The sequence below is a fragment of the Cataglyphis hispanica genome, chromosome 19 (assembly GCF_021464435.1).
Source record: "Cataglyphis hispanica isolate Lineage 1 chromosome 19, ULB_Chis1_1.0, whole genome shotgun sequence".
Classification (NCBI taxonomy): Eukaryota; Metazoa; Arthropoda; class Insecta; order Hymenoptera; family Formicidae; genus Cataglyphis; species Cataglyphis hispanica.
The window spans coordinates 538,077-550,670 of NC_065972.1; the positions used below are offsets into that span (position 1 = coordinate 538,077).

A 12,594-nucleotide genomic window follows, 5' to 3' on the forward strand; every position below is an offset into this window, starting at 1 on the left:
GGAATAAATTTCTCATTTTCTCTCAGAGATAATTTTATCGTATTTATATTATGTACGTGAGTTATATTCATTTTTCACACATATGCATGCATATGCTTTTATGTAGATTTTAGGAAATAAAAAATTATTTATTCACTCACTGGTACCGAGACGGAATTATGGTAGCCATACGTATCGTAGTTCTACAGCCACAATGTTGATCTGTAAAATAAAAATATATCCTAATTAAAGCAAAATAAATATTTAAAAATTAATACTTATTAAAAACTAATTATTGCGCAAAAATCAAATTTTTCATTCATCCTTTAAATAGACATTTAATTAAATAGATTGTAAATTATCGAAAAAAGTTTTCTTTAGCTATATATATATATATATATATATATATATATATATATATATATATATAATAAAAATCTAATTCTTATATTAAATATAATTAAGAAATCTTAAATATAAATGTAACATTAAAATATATCTTAATATTTCATCTATATAAAAATGAAATCAATAAATATAGAAATATTTTGTTAAAGATATTTTAAATATTTTAAAATAAATCTTTAATATTTTCCATGCATTTATGTTAGACGACTTTAACGAATTTAACATGGATTATTACCGGAGATAAACAAAACAATTAATTTTATGAATAATAAATAAGTAATAAATTTAAATTACACTCACCATAAGGTTATTGTGCTGCATCATTGCATTTACCTCTTGCTCTTTTCTCCTTCAATCTTGCTGCTCTTTCACACATTCACATGATACTGTATGGACTCGCGGAAACACGATTAATTACGAATACGATAGTCACACTACACGTTAATCGTTCGCGACGCGTACTTTATTATATTGTAAATAACTAACTTTATTATATCACGATAATTTTATTATTTCGCGTTACAAATTAAAGACAAGCATCCGCGGATTGCGTTATTCGAAAATATAATTAGATTTGTCAATATAATTATTAACAATAATTAATCTCTCTTTTTGATTTCAGTTAAATAGCGTGATCTTTTTAGATTAATCAATTTTTTAAATCAAAATTTAACTTTTATTTTATAAAAGAAATGCAGGCGCGATCGTAATTAATCATGTTTTCACGAATGATTCGCGAATTATTATATAAATGCCATGAAGGCACAATAAAGGACATACAAGAGGAAAAAAAAATTTAGTGGAACGTAAACTTTGAGTGAAGCAATATTGTTAGTGATTTATATAATTTAATCAATTTATTACTTGAAAAATTAATTGCTCACGATATCGCAAATGCAAAGTACGATCTTCTAAAATGTATACAAAAATGTGGAAAGGCTTAAAAGTATAATAGTAATCTGTTTCAAAACAGTTACATTTCCGTTTTTTGCCTCTTTTTACTTTAATTTCATAAAAAACATTCTATATGTGTAATGTAATACCTTCTGCGCTTGTCAATGTACGCAGGGACAATCACAGTAATCGCTAACTAGCTGTACCGCGTGACAGATCTCGTCCTGCTTCGCAGATCGCGTCGCAGACTCTTCCAACCAGGACACGTTCACGTGCTTGGCGGTCCTCGGAAAATCGGCGAAATCCTGAAAGAGCGTTTAACACAACGGTGATTTAGATACATATATATTTCAAAAAGTTGATTTGTCTTTTTATTTTCCCGTCAAAAAATATCGTGCTTAAAAAAAAATAATAATAAATTTTACTTTACGTGCATCTTCGATAATCAAGAGTATAAAATATCTGTGTTCGATATCTAATAGATAATTATTAGTCCGAAATCATCTCTCTTCCGACTCGTCAAGTATAACGAGTTCCATTTTTAATCAACTATGTATGAGAGAGTTTTGCGAAAAATTACGACACTTTATTATAAGAAGCACCGTTGCACGCAAGCTCTGTGATATTTTACAGTTTATTAGCGCGTACATTTTTTAAAAATGTATTTATACATAAAAATTAATAAACATATATATATTTTTATATAAAAAAATGTACACGCTAATGAACTGTAAAACATCGCGAAACTCGCGTGCAACAATGTCTCTTGTAATAAATTATTATGATTTACTCGTTTGAAAGATTTTTTCGTTCTTTCTTCTTGTTTATGTTAACGTAGGAGCCACGAAAACATATATACATATATTTTAAAGATTGATGAAAGAGAATTTATTTGTTTCCGCCTACATCTCGTACGTTAATAAAAAACAAAGAGGAAAGAAATATCAATCTCTAATTATAATTCTGCTATCAATCAGTAAATACCGAGTTACACTGATATATAAGAACTCGATAAAAAAAAGGAAAACTTGTTGGAATTGACATAAAAACGCAACGGTGTCTTCTTGATGACGCGAGTCTCTCCCTCCCCAACTGTTACACTGCGCGTTCGCGAAATGCAAATATATTTTCCATAACCGTTGTACGGTAACGTGCAAAATTAACGAACACGAGCAGGAGAACGCCGGTAATTGATGCTGACGATTAATCGGCCTGTGGCAGTCTGCTTCCAGGATAACGGAAAGTGCTAAACGTCGCCGTGACGGAGGCAGTAATGGCCACGGTATTAGCCACGGTATTAATCCGGTTATAGCCCTTTCTCCTCATCTGCGTTAAATCTTTACGTTCCCATGCGATTTTTCGCCGATATTCGGATACGCGTACAGGCTGTAATCGTCAGCAGGAGACACCAGCATGAGATTGAATAAAAAAAGTTCGATCCTCGATAAAAGAAAAGTTACATTAAATTACTTCCTTTTAAATCGCCATAAAATCTTTTTTTTCTACTTGTTATAATGTTTAAAAAATATTGATGTAAGATTCTACTTAAATTTAATCCAAATCTGAATCTATATATACTAGAGAAAATTTGGCATTAAAATAAATTATTATAATATTATTAAGACATATAAACAAATATATAATATAATGTATAATATAATATAAAATATAATATTATATTTATATATTTACTATATATATTAATATATTAATCTTTATTATCTGAATTAATTTTACACTATTTTTTATCATATATATTTATCATATTATATCATTTATAACTACTACATCTTTCATCATTATCTTATTATTTAATAAATTTAATTGCACGCAATAAAAATGCATCTCAATGTTTTTTACCTTCGATTACTTTTTCGAACACTTTTTTTTTCTAGAATCTTTTCACTCAAAATTAAATTTCTTAGTTCCAGACTGCTCTTTCACCCATACTATATAATCATGAATTACAATCTCGGAAACATGTATGTACATTGTGCTGTGTAACTAGTTCAAACTTACCATGAGAATGGCAGTGGATGGAATTTCCGCGCGCGTGTGGATGACGTGGGTCGTCGTCGAGTCTAGTCTATTCTCCGTTACTATCATAGCGCCAAGTCTAATATTTCAAGCTTTGTCAAGGAGAATCATAGTTCAGACATGATAGGTACGCTCGGCTTTAAATTCGCTCTTATCCCGAGAGAACAAAGCGGAAACGTGCGTTTCATTGGAGAAGAATGACAAGGGAAAAATGGACCTCGGCCACCCTGCTCGTAGAAAACGACAAGTGACCGGACGATTCTTCGAGGAATTTCCTTTCGCGAACCAGCGCAATGTCTGGTCACTGTAATCATCAAAGAAATAATATCTAATTTATATATAATAGCTACTACGTATTGTACATCGCGTGTTTCGTATCTCGGCGGATCGTTAATTACATCTTTCGTATAAAATTCTTTATATATTACATGTATTTCGATTTTATCATAATTATTATTAATATAAAATAATATATATAATTAAAATAAAATGCAATGTATACAATTAGAAAAATATTATAATACATTTTTAAAATCTGCAATCCTGTCTTTTCTTCATCAATTAATTTATAATATAAAATAATATTTTTTAAATAAGAAAACGGAGGATACTGAGTGTCCCTTATCGCAAAAATCCGGAGATAGAGAACTCGCGTTACAAGTCTCGATAATCTTTGAACATCTCCGTTAATGCACAGCCGATGTTGCGCTACTTCGGAAATCGATTAGAGAATCGAGAGAGAAAGATAGAGAGAGAGAACGAGGGCTGTAAAAATTTATGAAATTATCGGAAGCGAGTGCAATTTTCGTGAAATTATCGAGCTTTTATAAAATCGGGAACGTAAATATAATATAATCATGTTGGTACAGCGCGAATTATTATTGCGTAAAATAATGTTGGAAAAAGGATACTTTTTGAGCATCTTTTGCACATCCTTCCTCCTGCTCTTGTTGAAGCCGGGCGCAAGACTCGCTCGTACGTCCTGCAGGACGTTATTGGATTCCTAGATAAAAAAATTCCATAATAAATAGAAAGAATGATAGAGATAAAGGAAAATTTATTAATAGTCTTAAAATAAATCATCTGAAAATTGAAATAGAATAAGACGTGATGTGATAAACATGAGAGTTAGGAATTTTATAAATTGCAATATTCTTACATGTACAAGAGAAAGAGAGAGAGTAAAAATAAATCTTTGTGTAATAAATAATAAATGCGTATATATATATATATATATATATATATATATATATATATATATATATATAAATGACAATAAGTAGCAAAGCAGTGCAAGAATTGTGTTAGATAGAGAATTTCCGAAAAGATAAATGAGACTAATTTCAGTGATTTAACGTTTCAGTATCGCGAGTAACGATAAGTAGCGAATTTCAAACAGAAGCAGCTGTCTACGTGAAAGATTACTGATAAGTGATACGTTCGTAGTTATAGTTTAAGAGAGATCAGCAGACAGAGAAACATATATCATTGTCTCAAGTCAAGAATTCTCCAAAGACATAAAAGAATACACACTCTATGATATCTGCAATGTTTTAATATATCATCTTTTTAAATAAAAATATATAAGCAATCTCTTCTCTCTCATATATCATAAAAAAAGATGACGGACAAGAATTGTAACAATAGCAAGTATTGAACTGAATAATTTCTTCGTTACAGAATCATTGGTATCAACGAAGGATATTTATAATATTATCAAATAATAAAAAGTGCTATTTTAAATAAATAAATATACAAGTACAAAGGTAAAAAAGTAGAATAAAGGAAGCACATTTAACATTTGCAAATTTCCACCAGATAAATCCAGTCAAAAGATAAATTTCTATTATCATGTAAGAGAAATAAAAATAATGCCGACTTACGTTATCCTCGTCGTCGGGATCGCGAACGCTCGAGAACTCGGAGGATCCTTCCGCGTTCGCATCGCTATTAAGATAACAATCGACGTCATGATTCTTTTCCGTTCCCCCTCCCAAATCCGATCCGTCTCTTTTGACTTTTGCTTCCGTTTCGATCTTCGATACTTTCAATTTCTTCTTCCGCAAATAGACATCCGCGATATCTGGTTCTTCGTTGCGTTTATCTCTCTTTCGTTTTTCGAAGGATTCTTCTAAATCATTCTCGATTTTGAAACTCGTTGACGGTTCGTCCAACGAGCTCATTATCTTCCTTGCCTTCTTCTCACATTTTCTCGGCGATGTAGCTGGAGATCTTTTTCTCGGGATATCCTCGACATCGACCAATGTTCCGAGTAGATGACTAAAGTCAACTGAATCCGGCTTCTTCTTGAAGAGCGCGCGTAACTCGTTCAAACTAGTGGCCGTGGACCAATCCTTGTCGTGACGGATTCGCGTGACACGCGGAAACCGGATGCTAATACCGTCCGCGGTGTGTACTCCCTGATTCGTAAATTCGGCTCCCGTAATTTCCCATACCGGTTGTTTCTATTGCCCAACATTCACAATGACAAATAAAAAAATAATAGCAGAGTATTTTATCTTTTGTCATTTTCCACGTCAAATGATTTAATAATGAAAATTGATGACATATAAATATTGATGACATAGATTGCCGATTTGGAACGCATTTCTATATTTATATTTGTGGAAATACTTCCACACACAATCGTATATTTCTTTCTCTAATAAATATTTTAGGCTTCTTATTTGCTTTTCATCGATTAATTCCTAGATAATTGTAAGAATTATCGCATATTATTTGCAACCCATATGAAAAATTCATTCATGGGATATTATATCACGGGCTCGAAAAATTATTACAAAAAGAAATAAATGGTAGAAATATTTCTAGAAATATAAATATATCGCTAGATTTGCTATATACTCATGTATTAAAAATCATGTCGCAAAAATAAAAGACATTAATAAATTAAGCTGCACAGATTACCTTGGGATCTTTTGCCACAAAATCCGGTACCATGGGTTTCTTGGCGAGCAACCAGCTCGGCAACTTCTCAACATCCTTGCCGATCTTCACCATATCGAGCTGGTTTTGCAGCTCCGCCAGAGTGGTATCATCATGTCCGGTATGGACCTATATCATCCAGACATAAAATATTAATCTCTAAGTTTGACTTAAATTAACTTGATAATCATTTGATTTACTTTGGTCACGGTTAACCATTTATCGCGTTCCTCGTCATAGCAGCCCATTAAGAAGATCGATAGCATGCCACCTGTGAAAATAAATAGAAAAGAAACATTTCTTAAAGAATAAAATCGAAAATATATATTTTGAATGATTAAAAAAATTACTTTTAAAGATACACCACGTGCGATATATTTTTCTTTCTTTATATTTTCACTTTAAAAATCAATGTAATCCAATTGTGATAAAATAACGGGTATCATCACCGACCTTTATTGCCTGTGCCATACCATGCGCCAAGCACGACGAGATCTGCGCTATCAGCCATTGCACCCTCGCACAAATAATCCTTCTTTACCTTCAACCAGTGTCTCTTGCCTGGCTCGTATTTGCTCTGAAAATGCCAGTTTCAAAACACTTCGATCGATTCGTCGAAGAAAATGTTCATGGAATGATATGTTATCGCGAGATTTTACAAATCAATCATTATCGTCGGAAGTTTTACGAATAATAAATACAAAAAAGTACTAATTAACTATTATAAATAATTCAATATGAGTAATAAAATTGAAATTATTATAATAACATAAATGACATTTTTTTTACATAATCTCCTCAAATCAATTATGTAAACAATAATATACAAATATAAAAATTATAATATATCTAATAAAAAAATAATAAGTTATATATTGTGTAATATATATTATATAATAATAAATATATATATATATATATATATATATATATATATATATACATACATGTACATACTATAATAAAAATTATAATTTCTAAGTATTTATTTTTATTCAAAATCTCTCTTTTCGCAATGGGAATATTTCTAAAGATTGATACTTACATCGATGTCCTTCAGGACTAAACCCTCGAGACCCAATTTCAACACATACATGATTCTTTCCGCCAAAGCACGCGGATCCTGAAACGAGATACGAATCATAACCTGCGGTACGGTACTGTAGTAAATAAATAATAATTAACATATTTCTCTTTCTTTACATGAACTTCGTGAACCTCTGATAGCATTATTCTATTCGGTATCTCGGTCATTCTGTCTTTTAAAATCCTTCTGCGCTCCAACATAGGCCTAACGAAATAAGAAAAAAAAAATTCTATCATTATAACATAGCTACATCTAACATAATTATAAAAGTGCAATATTGTTACTTTATCATAAAATATTACAATAAGGAATGATACATTAAATATTATTCTAAAATCTTGTAACTGTACTTGTTATATAGTATAAAGCTGTTGATGATAAAGTTTATATATAATAATAGTAAATAAAACCAACGTGAAAAGCCAAAATACATAGTTGAGAAAAAAAAAATTGTCATTATATAAACTATTTCGTAGAAACACGATATACACATACACACACACACACACACATATATATATATATATATATATATATTTACTTGTTCATAAGTATCTCTCCGTTGTAGTACAGACAATCGAAAACAAAGAGGCACACATTGGCGTTTTTAAATTCGGCTTTCTGAAATTATATTCGATTATAGAAGTTTTTTTTATGCTACTATAATTATTATTATAAAATATTACATGATAATGACTTTTGATGCATAATTATTATGATATCAGGATTCGAAATAATAATAAATTAAACATAAAAATGTTAAAGAAAGACATTAGATTTAAAAATCGTGAAAATAATAAAAAATTAGTAACGCGAGAGATAAAGTTTTTACTTTGTGAATTCCTAAACTTCCAAAAGGCAAAGGTTGCCCAGTCTCATTGTCGACCATTAGAACCTCGGAATCAAGAATCAAATCGTCACCGTCAGGAAACGCCCGTACTATGTAATCCTTAAATAGATTCACCTGAAAGAAATCATTTGTCATTCCGCTATCCGAGAAGATTATTCAAATTCGATTTTCGATCGCACAGTCGCAGTCGTCATGCGATTTGAACTTTATCCTTTCTTTTTTTTAACTATCTATCAAGCAGTTTCGTGATAAATTTTAATCTTCGAGTAATTTTCAAAGAGACAAGATATACAATATGTATATTTAAAAGTTTGGCAGAAAAAACTATTCCTCTCACGTTTCTCGGAACGAAGACTTTTATAATCTCATCTCGTGAACAAATATATAAGAAGTTTAAAGGTGAGAGAGAAAAGATGAAAAATAAATTTTCGCGTCCCGAATGTTAAACCTTGCGTGCGATAATCAATCGATAATCAATTTCCTCGCGTTAATACGACTTCCTCCCGAAGTGTGGAATTATTTCTATAACGATACAATCGATTTTAAAAGCGCGATATATTAATATAATAACATTTCTCGATCAATTATATTTTTTTGCGAATTATCATCTCTACCTTGTGCGGTAAGACCGGTTTGAGGGATCTGCTGAAGTATCGAAAGTCATTTCCGCTTTTGTGCACCTGTACGCGCTCGCCGTCGTACTTGACTTCGGATAACATCCCATTCGGGCACTTTCGCATCGCCATTGCCACGGATGTACACGCCTCTGCCTTTATTAATTCATTAATCAATCAATTATCTTATCTGCGGCTGAAATTAGTCAATTTCAATACAATTTTAATTAAGTTAATTACAACAATTTAATTTTTGACTGAAAAAAAATAGCAATTGCTACAATCTTTTTAATTATTTATATTATATTATTATCACTATCCTTCCCTCCCCCTTCTTGTCTTCTAAACATATTTTAATTATCGATAAACGGCTCTTAATAATCAATCTACAGCGCAATCATTTAGCGCTTACATAATTACTTTAAATTATATATGATTTATTATGATCATAAATGAAAAATGTATTAATATAATCGTATCTTTATTAAATGACCGAAGAGGTAAAATTCGATTTTAGTGATTATACCAGCATCGGTAAGACGGGCGTCATCAGCGAGATGGCTACTTTATTCCGACTTGATGGCGAGCCCGAGGTATTCGAAGGTTTTTCTTTCAAATCCGGCAGAAAACGACGTATCACCGCTTCCAAATCTCGGGACATCTGAAAGGCCTTGTACGCGTCCACATGGACTCCCTCGAGACTGAACAACGCGTATGTATTATTATATTATTACCATCGAATCAATTATAAGATACCGACTTATACACACTCACATATGTTTCGGACCAGCGTTGATCCTTAGATCGTGCTTAATCAGACGCACGATCATCTTGAGATCGTTGGAGGTACATCTACAATTTTATCGAAACAATTCGATATCGTGTAACAATTCCGAATAAAAACGAGAAAAAGAAAGAGAAAATAAACGACGTTCTCGAGTCGATGTTATATATGTCTCTTTAATTTTCTCAAGTGAAAAAAAGATACGATATCTGTGCAGAGTGAATAAAATTTTGGAGGAAAAAATATTTAGAAAATATTAAAATATGACAAAACAATTTGTAAATTAAGTGCGAATAAATAAGATAAATTGTAAGCGATTAAGGCTTCTCCTCTCTCTTTACAGTTGCGATATAATTATCGCTATTTTTGATATAAAATAATAAATCGAAACTGCCACGTGTGGTTATATTCGCGCGAGTTGCAATTCTTGGTTTATCGATAGACATTCCAAATAATTTTTTTCAGCTGGAAAAACAAACAATATCAGCAAACTTACTTATCGAGGATGGATCGAAAATGCTGGATCTGTTCCTCTTCCTTGGTTAAACGCGACAAATCTTCCAAAAAAATATCAACCTATCCAAATAAAAACACGTTCGTATTAATAAAAGCATGGATTTTGACAAACTGTGTACATGATTTTGCATTTTTATTCAATTGATCGCGATTAAATAATTATTAGATTAACGAATTTTTATTTTAATTAAAATATCTCCAGCTAATTTTCTAAAATTTCCTTGATTTTAATTAATTTGAATCTGATTCTCACTTGATCTTTCTTAATTTTTCCCTCCCTATTTTTCAATTCAAATTAATTATATACAATTAAGTTTTCATAATATTCCTGGTTTAATTATTTAATTTTTCTTGATTCAATATTATCAAAAGTCGATTTTTCGTTCAATCAAAATATTCCTTAATATGTCTTTTTCGTCTTTATTCACAAAATTACACTTACGTCTTGGATCGTCAACACGCTCGCGGTACAAGGCGACATGGCATCGCTATTCTCGAAAAACATGCTGATCGTCTCAGCCACGTCACCTTGCTCCAGATGTTCCAGCATCGCGTCCTCGTCCTGGAGCAACATTCGCGCGAATAATTTTATCAACTGCTTACTCTGCAGATTATATATTCTCTTTACAGCACCGGGCAGCAGCAACTTGCACCAAAGCACGATGTCGCCCTTAAAACCGTCTACATGGAAAATCAAACAAAAGAAAAATTTTTCGATGCCATCTCTTCTCCTCCTGAATTTTATTCAATATTCTTCGACATGCGATTACTTTCGGTAATTTTATCTATAAAATTTTAAAAAACTGGCCCTTTTTCAATATAAATATAATAGATAAATAAATTCTTTTTTAAAGACAGTTCTTTTTTAAATCATCTCGATTTTATCTGTACTCAGTCTCATGTATAGATTTCGCATTTCGAAAAGACGCATTAAATATTAAATAAGAGCCATCAATGAAAAAGGGGAGAAAAAAAAAGAACTGTTGCTCTCTAATCTCTGTGCTATCGAAAAAGATTAAGATTGCGTAATCAATAAAAATTGCGAATTCGGTTAATTTCTCTTACATCAAGCTCTTACATCCGCTCCTTATCTAAATACTTACCTAATAACCTTTTTTGCATATGATAATAATTTTAAGATTATGTATTTCTCAAACGATCGTTCTTTGTAATTGTTTTTATAATTTTTATAGTTTTATCCTTTACACTCTTATGTAAAAAAAAAAAATAAATAAATAAAATCATTACAATGTATAATATAATATTATCCATATATATACAATAATAAAATAATAATGTTTAATTGTATTCAAAAATATTATCCCCTTTTTTCTTTCTGCTCCTCCAATACTTCTATTTTTACTAAAATAAGAAATATTGTAACTGGAGAAAATTACTAAAATAAATTTTTTTTCCATTTCTAATAATGCAATAATTCTCCATTAATATACAAGCATAAAACATTATTTTTTTATCATTGCTTTTTATGCTTATCATGCTTTTTATACACGTGATCAATCAGTTTCGCGCAAGAAATTATCATCGAAACATTTTTGATAAAAAATGTACAATTATAAGATATTTTTTCATTAAAACATAAATGTGAAAAAAAATCACATTGCGTATTAAAAAGATATCTTTTTCTCGATAAGCACAGATCAAGCTTAGTCGAAATACATGAAGAACTGCGTGTTCGGAATCTCGCCGGTCCAATGGAATTCTCATCATCGGCGAAAATAGAGCGACGCGAGATTAGATCACAAAGTTATGCGGTTTCTAAGCCACACATCGTACGAGAGATCCATTATCGTGAGCCATCAATGTTGATTCGATGGAGCTTCACGGAGCCTTTGAATACGCGCGTAAAATTTTCCGCAAATACTCAAGATTCTCTCTCTTTTTCGCGCTTGTTCGAGCAAAACAGATGATTGAGCACGCGAGTTGTAAATAATGGTGCCTAAAAATAGAGAGCCGCCGGAAATTGAAATTCCAGTCGCGATAGCGATTTCGTGATCTCTTCTTCGTCATGACTCTCCTACCCTTTTTTTCACGAAGTATCGAAAAATTACAAGGAATATCGAGTCACCACAAAGCAGCGATGATTACGATCACATAGGCGCCGCGTTGATTAATTGCTTTACGATCCGATACCATCATTATGCTTTATTGCAATCATCGACTCCAAAACGCGCGAATTATCACGTATCGTTCCACGCGATACAGGAACCCTTCTCTTTCTCTCTCCCGCTCTCTCTCGCTGATGATTTTTTGCCATGATTACGTCAGATCGCGTTCGCGTTCACGAATAACGTCCAGCGGAAAATAAATCGGTCCACGCCTCTTCTCTCCGTCGTTTCGACCGTGGTCATAAAGCTAATCCCGTAAACTTCATTGTCGAGATACCTCGCTCACAGCTGTCATATTTGCCGATCGTCTTCAAAGGGAAAAAAATATTTTTTTTTTTTATCTCTCTCGTACT

At 31.6% G+C, this 12,594-nt stretch overlaps 1 protein-coding gene across 6 annotated transcripts in view; it reads right to left on the reverse strand.

Annotated features, from left to right (window-relative positions):
* Positions 1-140: 140 nt before the first annotated feature.
* Positions 141-12,594, reverse strand: part of LOC126856754 (DNA ligase 3) — a 29,849-nt gene continuing 17,395 nt past the window's right edge. For 5 of the 6 annotated variants that reach the window (XM_050605567.1, XM_050605564.1, XM_050605565.1 and 2 more), the window contains 16 exons: positions 10,558-10,796; positions 10,096-10,175; positions 9,590-9,667; positions 9,342-9,516; positions 8,816-8,971; positions 8,184-8,315; positions 7,893-7,972; positions 7,468-7,555; positions 7,310-7,387; positions 6,718-6,841; positions 6,465-6,535; positions 6,247-6,393; positions 5,202-5,783; positions 4,230-4,321; positions 3,301-3,397; positions 1,214-1,586 (listed from right to left, as the gene is read on the reverse strand). In XM_050605567.1, the coding sequence (XP_050461524.1) occupies positions 1,443-1,586; positions 3,301-3,397; positions 4,230-4,321; positions 5,202-5,783; positions 6,247-6,393; positions 6,465-6,535; positions 6,718-6,841; positions 7,310-7,387; positions 7,468-7,555; positions 7,893-7,972; positions 8,184-8,315; positions 8,816-8,971; positions 9,342-9,516; positions 9,590-9,667; positions 10,096-10,175; positions 10,558-10,796 (2,363 nt within the window). In that variant the 3' untranslated portion in view covers positions 1,214-1,442. Of the gene's footprint in view, positions 202-1,213; positions 1,587-3,300; positions 3,398-4,229; positions 4,322-5,201; positions 5,784-6,246; positions 6,394-6,464; positions 6,536-6,717; positions 6,842-7,309; positions 7,388-7,467; positions 7,556-7,892; positions 7,973-8,183; positions 8,316-8,815; positions 8,972-9,341; positions 9,517-9,589; positions 9,668-10,095; positions 10,176-10,557; positions 10,797-12,594 lie in introns of those variants that run through there. The other variant, XM_050605566.1, reaches the window with a different exon arrangement.